This window comes from Anarrhichthys ocellatus, unplaced genomic scaffold, assembly GCF_004355925.1.
Source record: "Anarrhichthys ocellatus isolate YVR2014 unplaced genomic scaffold, GSC_Weel_1.0 scaffold14, whole genome shotgun sequence".
Taxonomy (NCBI): domain Eukaryota; kingdom Metazoa; phylum Chordata; class Actinopteri; order Perciformes; family Anarhichadidae; genus Anarrhichthys; species Anarrhichthys ocellatus.
This window is the reverse complement of record NW_022280044.1, coordinates 5,859,445-5,882,954: the sequence shown is the minus strand read 5'-3', so window position 1 is coordinate 5,882,954 and position 23,510 is coordinate 5,859,445. Positions and strand designations below refer to the sequence as shown.

Genomic DNA, 23,510 nt, shown 5'->3' with positions numbered 1-23,510 from the left:
ATGCATACTCCAGTTAACTCACTCCCCGTAGTAAACAGAGATGGGAACACTCAACCTCATTGTCCCCAGAGCTTTGCTGAGGTTGTGCAGCTTTGAGATCCGTCCTAATTATATTATAAGGGCCTTTTGTTTTCTCTGTAGTCGGCTGCTGTTTCTACCCATCATCAGTCAATGGCGGTGTGTGTGGGAGGCCTCCACAAACTACAGTACACAGGGGGCATGTGTGGGTAATGAATAAAGATAGCGCACTATATGTCATGCAGGGGTGGAAAGATCACTAAAACATCCAAGAAGAAGTGCATCTACTTGTCTCTAAGCTTAAATCTCTTTCTTTGGAATGCAAACATTAAATGATTCTGTTTTTCTCCCACAGTATTTCAACTATCTTGACTCTGCTTTAACTCCTCTATGTGGTCTCCCTTCTTTATTTTATTTTCGCAGCCCCGGTGTTCGACTATGAAGACATCCCCTCACCGCTGAGTGAGTCGGAGAGCACCATCACTGTGCTGCTGCGCCCTGCGCTGGCGAGAGGTGCTCCAGTCAGGTACAACTAATACACTGTGTTCTGTGTTCACTCCCACACCAGCATTCATTCAGTGCTCTTCCTCACTGTGATATTTATACCCGCAGTCAAAATGAGCTCTCTTATAGCTGCCAGAAAATAGTTCTCTGTGCTTGTAGCATGTAGCAAATACCATTTTAAGTACAATGTATGAAGAACCAGAGTGGTTTTCTACTAACATTCTCTACAGAGTGTTGATTATTGATTACCAGGGCTGTATTCCTCATAGGTTGAGCTGTGTCCAGTGTCTGAGCTAGTATTAAAACAACCACCCAAAAAACGAAATAACATAAATATGGCTCTCTCTACCCTGAAGCCTGACTCACCACGTCAGACAGTTGGAATGACACCACATGCCAAACCAATCGCATGTTGACGCGTTGACAGCTGTGTCACTGTAACGAGGAAGCGGGGTTGAGAGAAATGGAAACACTAGGCTTTGAGGAAAAGCTGAAAAAGAAACTCCAATCCTTTGCGGAAGAATGGATTTCTCTTCGTCAAACATAACAATGCAAACAGAAGTGTATGCTGCTTTGGCATATGAGGCTTTGTCAAAGACAAACAGTACTGTATTGAATTTCTTTCAATATATTTAGCGTTTTGATGTTGTAATTTATAATGTTTGACAGAATGTAATGAACACACCAATAAAAATGATCTGGTGGACTTTAGTTTAAAAAAAGAAAATGATTAAAGTATTGAGATAATACTTGCTTTGATTGCTTTGCCAGTGGTGTATCTGCTTGCAGCTTTCTCTAGAATATTCAATTATGTTTCTCATTGTACCCGAAAATGATTTTCTAAAGGAACCCATAAGCACTTAAAAACTAGGCAACTCAACTGTATACTACTTACTGTGTACTTCACCTTCAGAGGAAAACATTGTAGTGCTCTATTGACCTGAATGACAATCTGGTTACATTGCAGATTCAGATTTTACTCACGAATCATATAATAATTTAAATATCTAGAATTGTTATTGATTGAACTATCCAGCATCATAAATTGAAGGCTCCACCTTGAACAGACGTTAGGTAATATTGATGGCATTGTGCTGATAATGCCTCTCTTTCACTCTACACTTGAAGTAAAAATGTAAATATTTTTCTCTGCGTTGTTTGTAGTTTTACTAATAGTTAGTCATTTTAATTCAAAAACTTTTAAGTACTGTTAATGAAAGTTTTAATATGTTTTCATGCAAGAAAAGTAACCATTTAGATTCCTAACATGTGGTCCGTTTATTTGCTGCAATCGTAATCAGAGATGTGAAAGCCGCTACGGGTTGTCTTGAAACCAGCCCGGTCGTCACTCAAGCATGCTTCAGTAAACCCACGGTGTGAACAGTCTGCTGGTTAAATCATGCTTCATTGTTCATTTAACAGGCAGTATGCAGTACATACTGATTGAGTATATAGGCCTACGTTAGTATGTAATTTTGAGCACAGTCGAAGTCCAGAGAAGTAAAGAAAAGTTTGATTGTAAACTTATCCACCATATACATAATGTTACCAGGCTATATATTAAGCATCCAGCCACAAAAGTGAACTGCGGACGACATGCTGGACTGCAGAGTACTGAAACTCCGCCCCCGCTGCTGCACAGAGCGCTCTTCAGAGTTCATAAATATTAAACGAGTTGCTTGTCCAAATTGTACCATATACGACTCTGAAGTCCCTTGGGTCCCCAGCAATACACCGGCCAAGTGTGATGTAGATCAGATTAAAGCAGTTCTCAAGATATGCAAAGATATATGTTTTTCCTTTCAACTTTATATTTCTTCTTCAAAAGAATTACAATAGTAACAATGGTTGTGACTTCCATAAATATAAAGCAGCATTTAGAACAACTCTTTTTTTCCCCTCAGAAGAATGGGTACCATTACAAGTATTGAATCACTATTTCAAGGGGAAATTGTGTGACTTGGAATTTAGCTTAATTTCTGTCATTAATTACCAAGTTAATTGCTGTGATCTGGAAATGTGGTGGCACAAAACAGAAGTGATGGGGGGGACAAACACGAGCAGTCAGATAATCAGAGCAAAGAAGCCAAGCAAAAAATAAACTAATTACTCTAAATGTTATAAACATTTATGACGGTGTACAGACTGGCTCCCTGTCATACGATAAACGATTGTTTCGTCAGACATGCAGTATGCATATTTATATGACTGCAGAGTATGATAACAGTTTTGCTTCAATAGTACTTCATGTTGTTTTTTGGAGTATTGAGCTCCACCCTTTCCTCCTGCAGTGCCTACCAGGTGGTGTTGGTGGAAGAGGATGGTTCCCGTCAGGTGAGGAGGAGGGAGCTGGGCACCGTCGACTGTTTCCCCACATCAAACTCTCACAGCGAGGCGCAGGCCAAAGGGGCCCCGCACTACTACACAGCCGAGCTGGCCCCCAGCAGTCTGCCCGAGGCCACGCCCTTCACTGTGGGCGACAACCACACCTACAACGGCTACTGGAACAGCCCTTTAGATCCCACCAAAAACTACCTCATCTACTTTCAGGCCACCAGCAACTTCAGAGGGGTAAGCACTATTAAGATGCCTGACAATGCTTTTGGTTCTGGAGCTCAGACACACTGCTTTTATGTTCCAGCAACCTTGAGAGTCAATTTAGATTTGTGCCGAGGAAGTCAGACGGCAGGAGGCGGTGTGCTGGAGGTGCTGTGAGAGAGGAAGCTTGAACAAGGCTGTGTTTTTTACAAAATGATGTAGAGTGTGCACTTTTAGGATGGCTTTGGGTTGATTGTTTTCTGGTTAAATCTCGGACTTGTAAATGTTTCACCAATGCTCAATGAAAACCCCTCTTAACCACCACACAAGCAATTTGGCGAATGCATCTTAACAGCTTTGAGGGGATAATTACAATATGTACTCTTGCATTTTTTTCACCAGTTGTCAGATTCCCTAATATTCAAGCTCTTTGAAAAAACTATGAAAAAATAGTTTTCCCTGTGGGGAAAAAATCAAACACTGCCTCCCAGGCTTAAAACAACCTGATGGGGAACTTCTTGAGCAATTGGAAAAGTGACTGAAGCATGAATAAGAACTTCGACAGCCTATGTGCACAGAAGCAGTGAAAGGAAATGCTGTTTAAATCATTAGGGCCCATATGGAGCTTATGTGCGCCTACCTGGCTGCAGCTTCTCGTCTAGATATCAGTATCCGATTCTTCAGCAGATGCATCCAGTTTTCTCTGGGTGCTGCAAAGTGGGCCTCCAGAGACAGGCAGACCACAGTCAGCCTCTGGTCCAGGTCAGGGCCGACATTCTGACTGAAATTTCCCAAGTGATCTGACATCAGCAATGAGCTTTACCCATCGTAGACCACTATTTGTGATGATTCTCCCCGAAGACCAACGTAAGTCGCTGCTGTTGACACAGCAGCTCTGAGCCGACACAACAAACTGGATATTATAATTCATGTTGATCTCGTCTCCAATATATTTTTTGAACCATAGTTGCGTTTCAAGAGAGAAGGGCCACTCAGGGAGGTAGAAAAATAATATTTTTACAATTAGATGTACGATGCTTATATGGGCTGCCATTGAATTGAAACAATATTGCTTTGGCAGATGTGTCTTCAGTGGGGCTTGAAATATGCATTATTGGTGCTGCCAGTTTCTTTGGAAACACACAAGCATGAAACAACACGCATTTTTCTACGTACGTTTTCTCCCTATCAAGTCTGAAGAGTCATTATCTAGATACCTGCTATCTGTTACACTAAAAATAGAAAAATACCGGCATGCTGATATTTCATTTTCAACCCTCTGTTGCATTTATTATGACTCATCATCTGGGATTAGCTGTCACTCATCCCAGTTTTTACTCACTGGATAAACTGACATGCGAATAATTGGGTATTGGCAAATGTAGCTGGCAGCAGTTTATTTCAACTACAGCCAATTGCTGTTAATTCTGTATGTAAGATACTTGCTGAAACCCCAGAATGACTATTGTTTGTAAGCCAGTGGTTTGTACAAGTCAGTGTCTGTACTCTGAGGTAAACTGGAAGGTATCGCTGATGAACCCACAGAGAATTATCATCCGACTCTGGTGTTCCACCCTGCTCTACGAAGAGCTTTAGCATCTTTAACCTGTTTTGGTTCAGCTCTGATAAACACACTGTGCTGTACCTACTCCACAGTAAATAGCAGAAAGTCAGCAACTAGCTGGTGAACACAATTCTGCTAAAGAGACAGATATTTAAATGAGGAGTTGGTGGAGACCAAAAACAGAGCTCAAAGGAGAGTTAATGCGAAACAGTATCTCAATGCTATGTTGTAGCATTCATGCATTTCATATTTATGTTTTGGGCTAATTTAATCACTTGTTCTGAATTAGGAACTGCTAAAAAAAATGCATATAATGTGTGCAGGGTTAGAAGGCTTTTATTTTAATGTGGTTAATACATTTAATACATTTCAGAACATCTCAAGATTGTGAACATTAACCAGACTAACTAACAAATATGTAGTGTTAAGGTACACTCTGACAACAAAACATGTTTATGTATCTCAGTTGATTTGTGTTATTAATACCATTATTTACTTAGAACACTGTACGCTAAACCTCATTTGATTCTGTAAGGCATTAGAAAGGATTCAGAATTCATACCCAGCGCCAATATTGAACTGAAATTTGATAAAATGCTTTTGAAATCCAGCCCAAGGATGGAGATTCAAAATACTGGATGTCCCTCCTCTTAACAAGATTAACATTTTTTTTTACAAGCACTGGTGTCCGTTCCAAAAGCCAAATGCCCACCTTGACAGAGGACAGGATGACACATGACATACTACCTGCTGCTGCTTTAATAACCCCCGGGTGGGAGTAAATATGACTTATATGTCACTGTAAGAGATGAGAGGAGATGAGAATCCACTTGAAACAGATTTCCAATTAAAAAAGCTAATTTGGCAACCGTTTTAGGTGAAAGGTTTTTGACTCCAATCTCAGAGCACAGATTAGCATAATTGCCTATAAAGGCTGATTTAACTTCCTTAAATCTTAATTTGGTAACATGCCCCTCTATCTCTGGGATAGAGGTGGCTGTTTTTGGGGTGGGGGGGCTGGAGCCAATCGGTGGACCTGTGTGAGGGACCTCAAATGGTGGAGGGAAGCAGAGGTCTCTCCTATTACAAGCAGATGTCATCCACTTGGAAACTTCAATTATTTCCTCCACGTAACGAAGGTCTGGGTGACTGTGACACACGCCGCCACCTGTGTTGCAGGTTTCAGACGAGGTTGTGGATTTCGACAGACTGACTTATAATTAATCGACTTGAACTGTTGTCGTTCTTTCCTGCTGATCATTGTGACTTCGTGGTACCGTTGCCAAATTAATAAACTAAGCCTTTTCTTTTACTCACAGGAGACCAGAATAAACTGCATTCGGATTGCTCGCAAAGGTAACACTTGCTTTCCTTTTGTATTTCCACATCAATATGTCATTGTCACATTAGTTATGATTCAGTACGCCTTTAACATGACGATCACGGAGGCTATCTGCTGGCCTCTGTTATGTGCCTTTTACATGGTAAGCTACCTATGTGGATTACTGTATGGCGTTACAGTACACAGAGAGTTCTCTTAGTGCAGGTATATCGAAGGAAGTTCAAGTTACAAAGAGCCACACAAAAAAACAAAAACAGCAGCCCTACCAAGCTCCCATTTTATAAGTAGCAATCCCAGGAACATGCTTCATTTGGTCAGGAAGACCAACGGCAGATATGCTGAATGAGAAATTGCTCTGAGTTACTGTGCAGGTGCTCGTGGAATCATGGCTATAGATGAGCAGTTTCATTACACACTTGATTTACTGTTAACTGGAGGCATGATACATTTAATTGTACTGTGGACGATCACGTTTGACGTGATTAGTGTGTTGCACGACACCGTTAACTGTTCCGGAGTCGTCTATATTGAAGCCGACTAACTTTCATTCACTTGTGAGCTTCATTGTTGAGAAATGGGATTTGCAGGGATGCTAATGACAGCTTCGCAACCGGGGTCCTGCGGCAAATACATTAGCAGTCAGACAGGTTTTTAAAAAGTCCCTGGTTGAAGCCTTTCATCTAGACCACTTACTCTGAGGTAAAAATTCATTTAAATGTTACAGTTATCTTAACTCCGTCGTATTTGTAGGATTTGCGCTATATTTGGCACAGCTCCTTTGTGTTTGCACTATATCCTGCGGTACCAAAGGCATTGATTTGAGGATTTTAATGGATAATTATGATTATTATAATAACTAGTTGAGATAATGAGGTTCAATGTCTGTCTGCTCATGCGGTTGTCCCATAGACTCCTTTATTAAACTCTGTCTTGCAGTGTCACATCCCCATGTCTCAACAAAGAAGCTGCTGAAGTAAATGCTATAATTTAGTGTTATGAGAGTATCAAAAAGAAGGTTATATAAAGCTATGTCCTGAAAATGCTAGACAGAGGCCTCAGATTGTCTTTTCCTGGCCAACATAATGTTGAAAAAGTGAAATTGTGACTCTCTGGGTGATCATAACCACTGTAGGATACATTTGCGGTCCCAGTGGGTTCATCTTTGTGGTATAAGGGGTGCATGTCACAGACTTCGAACAGTTATCCTGGCTCAGGCCGCTGCTTGGGGGATTTGAAACGGACTTAGCGTTGTTTTGGGGCGCTGCAGGGACGATGCCCCTGTGCCAACCTCCCACACTAGAGACACAGGAGGGAAGGTGAAAGCAAACATGCGTCTGTGTCCTCTCTCTCTCTCTCTCTCTCCGCTCCTCTCGAATCACTGACACTGACATTTTGGCAAACTCCTCTTGGGCTCGGATGCCTTTGAAATCCAGATTGCAGAAACGTATCCTTTTTTTCTCCCCGAGAGAGGAAGTGACCCGGGGTGTTTGCTTGAGAGACAGACACAGATAGAAGGCTCTCAGTTCAAACAATAGGTGAGAGGGAGAGAGACGGAGGGTGAAATGGAGTTGTTCCTCCCTTCCTCCCCGCTGAATTATGTCTGCAGTTTGTAGTGCTCTTGAGAGAGGTGGCAGTTAAATTGGATTCCTCTCTCCGAACTCTTTCTTATCTGAAGTGCGATGACATCAAAGAATTCTGCCTTACTATTGTCTGCCGGCGCGTCACGTAAGTGGAAGAGAAGAGAAGGGTTGCAGGTGTATTTATGGGAGCCATTTTTTATTTTTTTTTTACTGTAGTTGTGCATATACTGTACGACTGTGGCAGGCAGGCCCAGAGGACATGCTGATGTTGCTCCAGAGGTGCCACAAAGGTCCCGTTAAGACCGTTCCTGGATGCTTTTCATTTCCTCTCACCCAGCTTCCCACCCCCAGATGCCGCCAGCTGTGTTCACCAGCACACCTGGCCGAGCCACTGCAGTGGTGGGAGAGTGTGATTCTCCTCGCCACCCGGGCGCTTTTCTTGGTTTTGGTTTTTTTATCCTTAGAGGAAACGTGGCCAACATTAGCTGACACGAAAGAACAGTGAGACCATGTTACGACTCAAATCGTCTCGAAAGATTCGCCATTGTGCTACAAAAGCAGGCTTTTTATTCATGTCGGCTCAGCCGGTAGAAAAGCATCACATTCACAATCAGCCTGTGCAGCATTTGAAAATGTAGCTTAAAATCTGTGTGACAGTTGAATGAAGTGGCCCGGACCTTTATTTGAAACCAGCTTATATTAGATGAGTGGGTTTCAAATAGAAAAATGTGACTCACATTTTTGGCAATTTTTGTTTTTTGTGATCTGCCCCCGTTTAAATGTTCTCTTGATGTGCTGTTAATTCTGAAATTGCTAAATGTACATTTCCTCAGCCCTTACAACACGCCATACTCACCATTCTGCTGCTCTGAGAATCTTTTTAACTGAAATACACATTTTATTTGCTACTTTGTTTTATCTGTGTTGCGCTTCCTGCACAGATTTCCTCTTAAGACCATTCCTGACTGCTTTTTTGTTTCCTGAAGAGGTCAAAACTCCTGCAACACATAACAACTTCATTGTCATACCAGCACATTTCAGCTTATAGCCTCCGTCAGGGTCATCATAAAACACATTACAAAGAAAATTCCTCAGTAATGGGCTGTGTGATGTTGTCCCTGTGGATCTCTTTGCAGAACCACAGCTGGATTTTTTTTTTTTTTTTTTTTGGTGCAATGAAATTTATTGTGATAGCCAATTTTAAAAAATGGCCCTAAAAGCAGAATGAGTCACCCAGCATGATTTGTGTGATTGTGGCAAGTCTGCCAGGCTGCATTGTCTGCCAGGAGCTATAGTCACCACCAATCCACAGCTTATTAAGCCAAACTCAGCATTCTACCTCACTGTAAAGGTTTTTTTTTCTCTTTTCAGCCAATCACAAACGCATCCAACATTCCTTTTGAAGCATCATTGATTTGTTAAAATACAGAAATGTTCTCCAATTGAATTGTGCTGCCAAGCTCATCAATACATGCCCGAGACCCTTTAATGATTCCACCTCTCTGCATTTTGTTTTATTCCCCACCTTATTCGTTTTCTCATCAGTGAGTCGACTCGTTAATGAATAACACGCTGCCAGAAGAGTAATAATGCGCCTTCAATTCATTCATAGTTAATAGCAATTTTTCACCTTTGGATATGACACAACAGGGGGCCCAGATGATTCACAGAGGGAGATTTCATGCTCTTCGCTAGCTGAGATGGGAAGGCAGACAGAAATGCTCTGCGACTGTGACATATGGCTCGGAGGGAAATGGCTGCCTGAATGAGAGCATGCATCAGTTTGCTAAGATAACCAAAGTGTCGTCTCTCCCGAGCCAAACATGTTTAGCTCCCCTTTGTAGACGTCGCTGATATCAGTGCAATGAAATAGTGTGAAATAGTGCCGTCTCAGATGCTGTCAAACAATAAGTAATACACAAGCTTGCTGTCTGTTGTCTCTCCTGTGAAAACTCAAACTAGATTTGCGTCGACCTCTAACACACCTCACTCCCTCTTGGTTGAATCAGCCTGGTGCATTTAACGCCACGGAGTGACGATCCTTGTCCTGTCAGTGCACTGCAATGGATTACTGTAAAAGACTCAGATCCACAACACCACCAACTGTTTTGTATCCATCGCTGGTGGCATATTAAAAAAATTAGACTTGTAAGTGAGCTGCAGTCTTTGAAGTATCGCAGTGATAGGCTCTATGAAAATATTTTCTGCAGGCAGCTCAATGCATGATAACTATAAAGAAGCGTACCTCTGTACAGGGTACAATCTCCGGGACCTATGCAACAGGTTAAAGACCCAACATGTAGGTGCCCATGTCCGAAACGTGTAAAATGTATGCCCTCAATGGAACAAAATAAAAGCAGTGTCCATAATGAGGGCAAATCAATGTCAGTATCCGCGACTACAAATGAAATCCGTGCGTGTGTGTAGAGGTCTCGCGCGTGCAACTCAAAATGCTGCGCACGCATTTTACTTTTGCGAGTGCTTTCACTTACCACCGCGCGCGAGCGGATCTCATTTATTCTCGCGGATATTGACATTGATTTGCCCTCACAGTCCATGGCATCTACACTACTATGTGCTAACAATCCCACAATGCAATGCATAGGAGTTTCTAGATGTGACAATGATCACCTACACCTGTCAGTGTTGATGATGCAAAAAGATGATTGATGTTTGAAGCCTACTGAGTGATTCAGCCACAGAATAAAAAACAAAACTAATATACACACTTCCATTAGTATTATCTAGCTATGCAGACGCTACTAAATCATAATTCCAGTGCACTGCTGTTCCAGCAAATAACAGTCAGTGTTTTGTTAAGATATTATCTTTATCTTTAGACAAGCATAGACTGCCAATCCTCTTTTGATTGTTTTGGTAATTATGCTGAAATTAATGTGACAATGATTCATTGACGCCAAACCACTACAGCACATTTTGTATTGCGATTAGAGCTGAATAGCCATTAAAAATGGCTGTATTTGTAAGATACGCATCCTTCTCTTCCTCACCTCTCTGTCGCACGGTGCAGCTGCCTGTAAGGACTCCAAGCGAGCTCTGGAGGTATCCCAGCATGCCGAAGACATGGGACTTATCCTGGGGGCCTGCGCCGGTGGTCTGGTGGTCCTCATTCTGCTTCTCGGGGCCATCGTCATCATCGTCAAGAAGGGGTAAGTGGCTGCGAAAATGTTTGTGTGTCTGCAGGCCAGTATATGAGAGATGGGTTAGACCTTTTCAGACTCAAACATTAACGGCCTTAAGTCTTATTGTTCCTGTGTAGCCTATCCAAAGCAGTAAATTTATCTCTATCCCACTTGGCAGCTAGGGTCTATTGAAGTAAGCATTTTGGCAATGAGAGTGAATTACAACCAGAGTTAGCGGAATGGTAGAGCATTAATCCCAAATTCTCCCACCGCTGCCTCAGCCAAGCTTTTGTGTTTCATCTCATCTTTTAATTTCAAGGTCTGTGTGTTGGCTGAGCACATTCAAATGCAGCCTGCTTACACTGGAATCGTTGGCTGCCTTCCACCTGCAAATTACCTCTGTCGTCGATCGCACCTGCAGTGTATTCTTCCTTCGCTCGCTGGGCGACGGTGGAACGCTCATCTGAGTGTGAAATATTTCATCAAGGGGCATGTTATTCCATTGCCCACTCAATTACATGAGGCAAGCAGCTGTGAGGTGCCAGTGGATGGGCTAGTAATTGGTTAGGAAGGTTGTTTTTGCTTTTTTTTTCATTTATTTTTTTTGGAAAGAAGAACTTCTCTGCCCTCAGGAATTTTCTCAAAGAGAATAGAGGGAGAGTGAATGGGATGTCTGGTAGGAGGCAGTGACTGATAAGATTCATCGGGCCTATCTCGCACGCACAAAAGCCGCATGGAGGAAAACGGGAGCAGACGTGTTTATATTTAGCCACCAGATATTGTCACTCATATAAAGTTAGACTGTATACCGTAACTATGTTTTGGTTCAGTCATCAATAGGAACATTTCAGATCCCTTGCAGTGTAATTCAGTGGGGTGCTGGTCAAACACGGGCAATGGAATCGAAGAAACAAAAATAGTTTGCTGCACACCAAAACTTGGCTCAACTTCAAACTTTCTGCAAAGTGGAGGAGCGAGCAACTTTTTCTGCAAATGCTTTAAGGCCAGACATTTTGGATAGTTTAGACACACACATCAACCCCTCTATTTCCTATGCAACATTTAAATTCCTTTATTTTTTTCTTTCAAATACATAAAAGCACCTTTTTTCAAGAAGTTTAGCACAATCAAGGATGCCTAGTTACACTGCTCACTGCTCAACAATTCAGATTTCACACTGGTGAAAATAATGCAGTGCGTCTTTAGTTCTTTGAAAATATAGTATTTTCCCTGTCCTATGTTTTCATTCATTTATTCAATAATTAAGTGTGTTCTTCAATTTAAACATGGTTCTCTGATGTTTACATGAGAAGTTATTATACTTACTACAGGAAAGGGCTAAGAAATGACTACAGGATCCTAAATACAGCAACCTCAATGCAGGTGTAGTCTATGGCAACCTCAGAAAATTGCTTTCATTGGTCCAGAGCTGAGTTTTGGTGTGCAGCAGGCCCGTCCTTCATTCTTTATGCTTTGATCCTGCTTCATGATTGCTTGCTAGGAACATTCCAACCCACTGAGCATCTTCATTTATCTTTCTGATGCCCATCTTGATAAACCATAGTCACTTTTCTTTTTTTTTTCTCCTCACTCTCTGTCTCTCTCCTTTCCTCCTCCCTCATGCTAATCAGAAGGGACTTCTATTCTTACTCTTACTACCCGTAAGTTACTCCTTTCTCCATCTCCCAGCCTGACATCCTGACGCCATCTTCCCCTTGCTTGCCCTTCGTAGTCCCAGGATTACTAGAGTGGAAATGAGCATTGCTATCTCCACCCCATCCTCCAGTATAGACCCCCCCCCCCCCTCATTCCTCCTTTCGCTCCTCCAACTCCACCACAACCCCACCGCCACCCCTGACACTCTTTTGCTATCACCAAATCACACTTTCCCCCTCGTCCAGTTTCAATCTCGTAGCCCTTATATTTCCCCCTCAGTCCAATTTCTCATCTCCTCACCTGTCCTCCTTTCTTTTCTCCCTTATCTCTTTGCTTTTCTTTCTCTCATTCTGCCCCGTCTCTGCTGTCCTCTGTCTATTATTACTCTTTACTCTCTCTCTCTCTCTCTCTCTCTCTCTCTCTCTCTCTCTCTCTCTCTTTCTCTCGGCATCTCTACAGGAGGAAGAAGGTGGCCATAAACAAGGCAGCCATGTCCTACAGGCAGGAGAAAAGTCGGAAGCTGAGCTCTTTAGACTGCAGCATGACGGAGCAGAGCACTCTCCAGCAGGATGAGAAGATGGCCCACTCCTTCATGGATGCCCACGGCTGCAACGCTCGAAGTAAGACAGCTCGGAACATATGGGTACTCTTGAGAAAGTGTCTGGAGAGATGAAGCTCCCTCCTTCCTGACCTTCAGCCATGTTTACTTCCAAGCATGTATCCAATCTGTTCTGCCAGACCATAAGGTGCTCTCAACAGAGAAACCTCCTGCAAGTCTTCCGTCTGTTTGAATATTCCGCAGTGCCAGTCAGCCCCCACGTCTCTGCACAAGCGTGGACTTGTTTTTCCTTGAGCTCCCCCCTAGAGTTTTCAGCCGAGTTTACATTAATAAAAAAAAAAGAAAAGGACAGACTCCACGACGAGGAGTGCATAATGTCAGCAGCGGCATGCCTTGAATTGTATGTGTTCATGTTCCCAGATGAGCAGCGTAGCTCCGTCAACGAGTCCAGCAGCTTACTGGGAGGCTCGCCCCACCGTCACTGTCGGAGGAAGAGCTCGCCTTATCACACGGGTCAGCTCCACCCTGCAGTGAGGGTGGCTGACCTCCTCCAGCACATCAACCAGATGAAGACGGCTGAAGGGTATGGCTTCAAACAAGAATATGAGGTAGGAGTGAGAAAAGAAAGATGGTCTATAGTCGTACTTGGGTTTACTTTGGGTCTCGGGCTGTGTTTCATGGTTTTGGCTACGTCCTGTAGTTCCAATTAGGGGAAATCATGCTACATATAATGATGTTGTGCTGTATTTGCAGTAAGTGTAAAAAGCCTATCTCTGTGTTACTGCAGACAACCACAGTGTCTTTCACTGCATCTGCATTACAGAAAGACTGCAGATATACTGAACTTGGTGCTGTGTGGACTAATCATGCTTTTCGAAGTTACTATATGATGTCCTTCACATCAAGCAGTGGGGATGAATCTTTATTTTTTCGCTCATTCACCTGGAGGAAGCCAGATGCACTTTTTCGATTCATTAAGATCCCCGAGGGCCCAACAAATTTCCCCCCAACAAAATCAATATATGGGTCACTTTTTCACTCGTCAGTCTGGCTCCCCATCGCCTGGAGAAATAAACAAGATGAGCGGGATCAGCGTGCACACTGCTGTCAGACTTCAGAACCATTATTTCCCACAGGGTCAGGCTGCTGCCATTGATCAGACATGTTGCAAGGCATTATGGGGGGCTGTATATGAGGCAGGCTCTCTGTGTGGGTAGGGTACTATATGTGTTGTGCATGGAAGCCAACATCTGGAACCAGAGGCAGTGAATAAACACATTTGCAGAAATCGTCTCATTCTCCATGACTGATGCAGCCCTCCTATGGATAAATCTGTCATCTTCTTTTCACCTGGAACTGCAGCTTCCCCTCAACACTGCAAGTGATATGATGTCGAGTCCAAACAGTTATTGTGCCAGTTGCAATATTGAGTTTGATCATTTAGATTTAAATTCAATCTGACTGTTTTCTTCATATTCCTGCCAACATTTGTGTTTCAACATTTTGTTAAGGAACCCTTAGCTTCGATCATTAAAGCTCCAAGTGGCTAACAAGTGGCTCAATGCTGCTTTAAAGAACTGTGAGCTACAAGAGAAATAGATTAGTGCTGGCAAAACTGTTTCTGAATGACCTCAAACTAATCTTTGGCTCAGACAAATTCCTGTGCTGCAATTTCAATTTTTGTCAGAATCGGATCAGCTGTAATCAGCTGTGCGAAGGTATATATGATGGACAAACTATTAAATGGCTCCTGTGGATTCAATTTCATGTGGTCCGACATGAACACACAATTCTGCCAAGGTTAGAACAGTTTTGGTTGTTTGCAAGATTTCTGTATTTTTTCACTTGTTTTAAGTGGGCGGGGCTTGGTTGGAGAGCATTGATGTTGCCGTCTTCCATGCAACAACAAAGATTTGGTAATTTCATCATTTCAATGAAAATTGATGATGGCTGTTGGGTTGTATGCTAATGTTAGCAACCCATACAGACCCAATTAGTTAATAAATAATAACCTTTTTCCTGAATTATTAATGTTACAGTTTATTATTTCAGTGTCGATCATGTCCAATACAACTAATAAACGAATGGAGAGGAAATAAATCGTGTAAATCTCCAAGAAGGTGAACAGAATGTTGTTGAGGCTCCAGAAAATGCAGCGTGCTGGAGAAAGGCCGGTTTGCTAAGCAGGATTGGATCAGACATTACCTGTACAGGATCCAGTGACAGATGTGATCCCCTGATCAGCTGGCTATGCGCGAGTCTGCCGGGGTCTCAGGTGGTCCCAATATGGTCCGCCCTCGCCCTGGGGGGATTGGTCGGCTGCCGATGAGAGACCCCATGCATCAGTTCGAGAGCATGGCTGTCTAACAATTAAAATGTTGGATTAAAATGCAACGGAATATGACACGACTCAAGCCAGGACCGTCTACGCTCTTGCTCTTCTCTCACATATAGAATTAATTTAAATTCAATGACACATCTTGTTGTGCCAGCAGATTAAAGAGATGGGTGTGTCATAAACAGCTGTCACAAATGTAGCAGTTTAAAACCGAGGTATTATAGAGCCATGCCTTCTTCAGGCAGTGAGCCCCACACCGTGCGTAGAAGGAGAATGACTGCAGTGGGTCGCCTCCTCCTCCTCAAGGCCGCAGCCATCTCTCAGTGCCGCATGTCATCTCTCAGCCTCAGCCTCTCCCCGCTATGTTGTGGCAGATGTCTGTTGATGACTTGGCAAGATGCTATAATAGGGAAGTTACGCAGACAACCTTAGGGTAACACTTTGGAGTGCATTTTGCAAAGTTGTTTCTACTGTGAGTTTAAAGATTTTGTAATATGTTGTCTTATTAAACTCAACGTGTGATCTCTAACTTTGCAGAGTTTTTTTGATGGCTGGGACGTCACGAAAAAGAAGGACAAGACCAAAGGAAGGCACGACAGCCTGCTTAACCGTAAGTACTGTGAGGCTGCAAGAAAGAAACACTTGATGCTGTTGTAACCTGGCTCTGATTCAGTCGCACATCTTAACATTCATAGCTGTTCATACATACACTGTAAAGTACATCGCCATTTAACGACACGACTACCGTGTCTTAAAAGTCTGTTAACACCACCCAATAATTATTTTTACTCCCAGTGGAATTGTTGTTGATTCGAGGAAAATTAACCCTCGTTATAATTACGGTTTGATTAATTACAATTGATTGTTAATAGTGTTTTTGAAATGTTAGTCTCGATAGCGGGAACATTCAATATCTTAATGCAGCGTAGTGTTCTTTTACAGTCAATGTGGAACAGCCCTAGGAATTACATTAATAGTCATGAGACTCTAATCAAAGTTCTTTAAGGTGTGATAGAAGCGTTCAAAAGGTGAGGCAGGTTTCATCACAGACCCAGCGGGTGGCTGGTTTGTGGTATTGGTGGCGCAATTCAATGATTACAGTTTAATAGTCTGACAACAGAAACAGAAAAATATGCAATTTGAAAATAACTATATGGTGAATTCATGCAACTATGCATGATTTATGGATGCAAATAGTTTTCTCGGGAAAACAGTGTTTTCAATGCGGGAAACCCTCAGAAATAACATTTGGGTGTTAAAACTCTGAATTGAAGCCTAGATGAATTAAACTCTCCAGGTGTGGTAGCAGCTGAGGCAGGTGTTGTCACAGCTTTTGCGGACTGACCCCGAAAGCATCAATCCACATTATTAACGCTTTCTGCTTTCATAGCTTTGGCAATCCTTTCTTTTGGTTGACATTGTACTCTCCTAAGATGAGTTCTACGTAGTGAGGTTTGCAGAGAAAGAGAGCAGTGGTATCCGATCAATACTCACTATCAGCAGACAGCCTTAGCGTAGCTATCACAAGATGTATCATTAGAGAAGATATTGGATCCTTGCACCCGTGTTTGTAATAATCTGTGTGATTGTCTGGCTGCTTGTGTCAGGCTCCAGGATTGTTTTCTTTGAGGACAGTGTAATTTGTATTGGTAGATATGATATTCAAACTGTTCTAATAAAGCAAGAATATTCTCTAGTTGATGAGACAAACTATTCACCAGCGCAGCATTCAGTGGTGAAGTTATTAAGACACATGCTATTTAACCACAGCGCCCCTGGTTCGGTTCAGGTCGAGGATCTTTTATTGCATGTCCTGTCCCTTTCTCTCCACACCTACGGTGTTTCATTTGACAGCCTGAGATCTGCTTTTGTATTAATAAAAGCCAAATCCTTTTTTTGTGCATTGCAGATGATCGCCATCGAGTCAAGCTTCACTCTCTGCTTGCAGACCCCAGCTCCGATTACGTCAATGCCAACTACATAGACGTGAGTCACCCACACTCCTATTTCTTTCTCCTGCTTCGCCTCCCACTCCCTCGTCTCTGTCTATGCTTAGCCCACAGCTCCGCCATAAGAGCTCGTACCAGTCATCTTCTATTGTTGTGGTTGACCCGGTGCTTGACCAGAAGACATCTCCACATCTGAGGTTGTGTGAGCTCTCTGTTACTCAGACTGAACTCCCATTTAGTAACTACACCCACAACATATAGAAAGATTTCAATGTGTGCTAGTACATGCAGGCTTTGAGGCGAGATTTTATTGCAGAGAACCCCAGAGATCCTACAAGAGCCCATAAGCTTGGCGCGGCGGGCCTCGTGACTCACCCAAATGCTTTTTTAAGGCGACATTGCACCGTAGTTGGGCTCGGTATCACACGGATGATCCTTTCATCTACTTTCAGATATTTTGATCTCACCTACAGTTCAGCTCGAGTGAGTTTCTCGGGGAGCCTCTACAGTTCCAGCAGCAGAAATGAACTCCTGCCAGATCTCAGCAGCTTTGCATTAGGTGGACAAAACTATCTGAAGGACAGTTTGTTTTGTTCCTCCGGCTCAGGCCATGGGGTCTGCAGCTCACATTTTGTGGAGGAGTCACTTGAGAGTGACTGTGAGAAGCTCTCAACAGTCTTGCCTTTTTTTTTTTCACTGACTACTGCAGCTCTCACTCATTGCAGGGTGAGGTGATATGGTCTCTGTATGCTGTATTGCGCCCTGTGTTTTTCTTTCTTTCTTTTGTTTGCTGAACAAAAGGAAATGTAAAGTGGACAGAAGGGGCGCGATCAGCAGTGGATGCCTGACTCAGCGAATGTGGGTGGCATCGGTTAAAGCGGAACGTCAAAGCTCACAGTGCCGCACATGGCCACTTTATCCCCTTTAGTGCTCCGTGAGGGCTCCATTAGGACGAACGCTCCAAGGACCTTTGTGTCATTAACTGTGCCTTCTACAGCACCGCCTGCATGTCATGCCAAGACCCCTGGCTCACAACACTGCAGCGAAATGATTCCGAATGATTCATGGAAGACGCCAAGGTTGTAATAAATGGAACATTGCTTTTTTAAAAAGGTTAAACTGAAGAAGCTCCAGCCCTCTCTCCTCTCATTCACATGCAGTTTTACAACATTTTTTCGTTGGCACGGGGAGCAAGACGTGACATTTTTGTGTCACATCTGTAGACGTTCCCTTTGTTGCCGTCGTTTGCTGATAGGTGTAGCCTAACACAAATGTGACACCATCATCACCAGTTCTTGAAAGATTCTGTGTTCACTGTTATTAACACCCACTTTTCAGTCAGTCTGTTCTTGTTCTGGCGCTGAGGCAGCAACGCCTGTCACACTTGTGTTGGAATCAACAGCAATTAGTTTGTAATAAGATAAAGTTGGGAAGGAGCATGGGAAGTAATGGCTGGGCAGACAAATCCAAAAGCCTAATTTCTTTGAATGGCAGACAAATTCAGCTTTGGCTTAAAATTCATTGTGTCAACTGCAGAGGCCTTGATAACCCAGTTCATTTGCCCGTGTCACCTTTGAAGAATTCCAGTTTCCAACTTAGTTTGCGGAACTTTCAACGACTTAAATGGGTAGTTTTCGCCATCTGTAACTATAATATTTTACTCACCAAGTTAATTTCTGAGATCTCTGAACACCGCGACATAGCTACAGTAAAAAGTCAGATGTAGAAAACATAACTGTAAACATCCACATTTTACAGACCTATACTCTGCATCCACTTTGTCAATGTTCTGTTCAAGAAGTCATATTTTGGGTCTGCTCACTTTTGGTTTTTATCTCCAAATAAAGTGGTGAAGATCAGGGATTCTCAGGCCCATAACAAATTCTGAGGACCACCTGCCCAAACAAATGATCAAAACAAAAAATCACAAAAAAAGGAGAAAAGAATAAACTGGGCTGTAAATATCTGTTATGACAGTGTCAGCTGTAATGATAAATGTAAGATAGATGTTCTGTTTTCCGTCACCCATCCCTGCCTGCCGTTATGACTCTAAATGTAATGTATTCAGGGTAATTTTTCCTCACCACCTGCTTTGGAGATTTTACTGGCACAGGTTTGTCTCACACATCACTTTGTATGTAACTAACAGTGACAAAACATGTTTGTCTCTACCTGATGATTTTTTGTGATTGGCTAGATGATACTCAAACGTAACTGGTCATTGAAATAATGCATGAATGAGCACATTTAGATATACAAATAACTAGCTTTGTAAATTACCCAAAAAAGATTATTAATTAAATCTGACAATTTGGCAGTACCTCCGCATCCCACTTGATTGCACCCTGAGGCCCACCAGTGGACCCCGGCCCAGTGGTTGAGAACAGCAAGACCGCTTTGTCTGACTTTTTTATCAATGTAGACGTGTTCCCAGATCTCATGAAGCTGCTGAGTACATGTAGCCTACATGTATAGTCATCATAATCATATTTGATAGAAGCGACAGACAAAACCGAGTTGGTTAACTGTCAACTCAACCTAATAACCAAAAGAGAAGGAATCCTGAAGTGTGGATTCATCCAATATGAGTGACATTCCTAGAAATACTGCACTGGTCAAGTGCTGCAGAACACAGTGCACATTTTTAAGAAAGCCTTGACTTTGAGCAATTGAGAGAATGTCTTGAATCACATGTCTTTCCTGAGGCATCATCCCTACCAATGCCCTCTTTCATTGCAGATCGTGCTGAAGTGTCATCTGTGTCATTAACACCAAGGACAACTCTGTGTCATCACTGGCTTCAGATCAAAAACGTCTCTCTCTGCCTCTTTACCCAAAACTAAATATAGATGTAGCATGCTAAAGGTTGGAAGGTTCAGAGGAAATTGATACTATAGCACAAAAGTGGCCTCTGCGTAGAAACATGTGAATTTTAGTCTTTCGAACATTATTCTCTCCACAGGTCCTCAAGGCAAGCTGCTCTCTAACCGTTTCATTACCCTCTTTTCCTGGACTTTAATCACAATAACTAGCTCTTGTTTCCTCCCCTACTTTCTGTCTTTCTTTCTCTCTGTCTCTGTTTTCCGCCCTCCGTTTTCCACCTTTTGGCGTCTCTTAGATTCGGATAAACAGGGAAGTAAGTATCTTGGTTCTCTTCTCTTCCCATCCCCTCTTGCTTTTCATGCTGCCCCCTCTCGATGTCCCTGCCAGCCCTCCATGGCTTCCCTCCAACAGCAGATCTTCCTTCCATTTTCCTTTTTGAGCTTCTGAGCTTGTCCGCCATCACTTTTCCCCTGAGTTAAATTCTTTCCAAACTGAGTGCAGCAGTGTCCTCTTTAATCCATAGTCAGATGCTCACCTGGGGTTCTTGCTTTACATCAGGCTGTCTCATCAAAAACCTGGTGGTATGCCACAGAGGAGACTAGACTAGGTCAAATCAAGCGACTCGGATCACAGCAAGCAATGGAAACATATATTCATTGACAGTGAACTGAGAAAAAAACAGATAGCACAGTGCATACAAGTGCAAGAAGTATTTCAGAGACAGCTGAAGTTTTTCTTGGGGCCCATATTCATCAGGCATCTCAGGGGAGAGTGTCAAGTCAGACCATAAAGTGGAACAGCAAGATTCATTGCTGTCCTTGTGAAATAGGTGTTACTGGATGTCTGGTGACTCGGTGTCTAATTGCAGGGCTACCTGATGAGGTGTTGTGGCTGAGTAGTTAACCAATAACATGCTAGTGGTAGCACTAGCCAGTCACAAACAACAACAACAACAACAACAAAGCTAGCTCCAGGTAGCAATTTAGAAATCTTGTTAACTGTTTGAAGGTTAGACAGACAAAAAGTATCAACTGCCAGTTAGCAAGTTGGATAGCGTGTTCTGGTTAGCAAGTTATAAAACTTGTTAATTGTAAGTCAGCAAGTTAGCTTATTAGCTTCCAGTTAACAAGTTATAAAGATTATCAATTGCCAGTAAGCAGGTTAGATTGTTACCTTCTTCATAGCGAGTTAGATTGTTTATTGTAAGCAAGAAAAATTGCTCAAGTTAGTTTGTTGCCTCAGACTTAAAACTTTAACTTTTATCAATACATACATTTGACCTGAATTTAACCCATTCTAAGCATTTACTAGCAGTGGGCTTCTGTAACGTCTGGGGAGCAACTTGTGATTCAGTTTCTCGCTCAATGACAGGAAGAGCTGGGGATCAAACCATCAACCTTGTGATTAAAGGACAACCCACTCGTCCCCCTGCGCCAAAGCCCACAGCCGCCGCTTTCCAGTTAGCAAGTTGTTGAGATTGTTAACTGCCAATTAAGTTAGTTAGTTTCTTACCTTCCAGTTAGCAAGATGTAACTGTCAGTGAGCAAACTAACCAGCTCAGTCACAGAGTTTATTTGCACTAGTATCTAACAAATGACTGCAAGACACTACTTCTTTCTGCTAAAACACAGCTGTGGCTCAAAAGCCAGCTCTGTTAAGATGGTTTGCAAGTGACAGTAAATTTTGTGTTTCAACATTCACCAAAGTTAAACCATACGTGAACGCCATCAGGTGAAAATAATGGAATAAAATCGAACAAGTGTGAACATAATACAAGTGAAAGTCTTAGTTTCAAAAAATAGAATGCTGCAATAACGATATCAAGTGGATCTATATGTTTTTCATTGGGATGGCAATTGCTCTCACACAAATGACTCCACAGGAAATTAATTCTTGCAATTTTTGGCAACAAGGAAATGAAGCTACAACAGCAATAATTTTGGTCCCCCGGAATCTAAAATACAATGGTGGGTAGTTTTTAAAAAACACATTGACTTTCATTTGTGTATTTTGAAACAGATTTGGCAATAATACTGTTATCCGTATAGCCTCAGCTTGTGCTTAAGAAGCTTTTCATCCACCCACCCTTTCTCTTATTTCACTTTCCACGCAGCTGATTTTAAAAGGGCGGCTGTAAGGTTTTTGAATATGTTGATCCTACAGTTTGACTAGAAAAATTACAACAACAACAACAAGAAAAACCCAAGTGTCACAAAACCTTGATCCTGGTCATTTATTCTCAACGGAAGAACCCTTAAAACTCCCTTTATTGTCCTCCAATTCTCTCAGGGAGGATTTCTATACACATTTAACGTTTCAGCAGGAATCAACAAGTGATTCTGAGATGCATGAACAATATGAACACTTATTTTTAATTGACTTGCATACACCACAGTCGGCTTCCACAGGTTCTAGATAGTGAGCCAAATGTATCAAAGCAAAACGAGTTGTTCACCCTGTTGTTGTGATCGTATTGATAAGTTTTCCATTTCTCAAATGACTCTGCATGTTTTGTTTTGTTTTCTTATCTTTTCAATCCATTGTGAATTTACTTTGCTTGAAAAATGTGGTTACCAAGGTGACAGACAGAAAACTGGTTGGCTCGGGGGAAACTGGAAGCTCATGAGAACGAGGGTCGCTGCACTCTTTCATAGCAATGGCCATCCATCTCAACTTCCCTCTGTGGCATGACAGTTATGGAATGTAATTTGTGTGCCTGCCTGGCTGAATAATGTGTATATCAGTGTGTGTGTGTGTGTGTGTGTGTGTGTGTGTGTGGTGGGGTTTGTGTGTTTCGGAGCGTCTGTACAGTATTTTGTACAAATGTTTACCCGATACAACAGTTGGAATCACTTTACCCGTGATTGATGAGAGGACACACTAATCTTAATTCTTGGGATCTATTATGCTTGGCTGCTTTTGCATTCAGCTCACAGGGTTTGCCTGGCCAGGGCGCCACTGATAGCCTTCCACACCGTGCACACTGTATCATAACTGCACGATTGCCAAGCTGAGTAGAGGAGACATATCAGTCAGTGTCACTAAGGTAGAATTACTCCCGGAGCCACAGATCCCTCACTTGTCAATCTACCTTTGATCAGCAGTCCTGGCTGCATGCAAAGCACCGCACACCAGACCGCCTTTGAAACATAGCTCCCTCACTCTGCATGTAATGACCTGGCTCACAGACTGACAGACACAACTTGAATCAATGCCCATCTCTCTCTGCATTATAATTCAAGTGTTATCCTCCACCCAAACTCAGAGCCTAAACAGTGGAAAGAATTTTGGACGGTCAAATGTGCTAATGTATTTTAAGTATCAGCCGGATGATGGCACGGCCGCTGAAATATCAGAAGCAGTCAGAAGCAGAGCAGAAATTATAGTGGAGCACTGACATCAAACCCAGCGCTGAGTTGAATAAGAGATGGCGAATGTAGCTGAAAATGGAGAAAGAGAATGGATGGGAGGGGTGAAATGAAAGTTAGAGGTCCCT

The 23,510-nt window shown here is 42.5% G+C and overlaps 1 protein-coding gene across 1 annotated transcript in view; it reads left to right on the top strand.

Annotated features, from left to right (window-relative positions):
- ptprua (protein tyrosine phosphatase receptor type Ua) overlaps positions 1 to 23,510 on the top strand; it is a 159,130-nt gene that overhangs the window by 115,619 nt on the left and 20,001 nt on the right. Inside the window, exons 11-18 of the mRNA XM_031854238.1 lie at positions 442 to 544; positions 2,814 to 3,093; positions 5,944 to 5,980; positions 10,578 to 10,716; positions 12,805 to 12,965; positions 13,325 to 13,512; positions 15,780 to 15,852; positions 17,152 to 17,375. Of these exons, the coding sequence (XP_031710098.1) occupies positions 442 to 544; positions 2,814 to 3,093; positions 5,944 to 5,980; positions 10,578 to 10,716; positions 12,805 to 12,965; positions 13,325 to 13,512; positions 15,780 to 15,852; positions 17,152 to 17,375 (1,205 nt within the window). The remainder of the gene's footprint in view (positions 1 to 441; positions 545 to 2,813; positions 3,094 to 5,943; positions 5,981 to 10,577; positions 10,717 to 12,804; positions 12,966 to 13,324; positions 13,513 to 15,779; positions 15,853 to 17,151; positions 17,376 to 23,510) is intronic.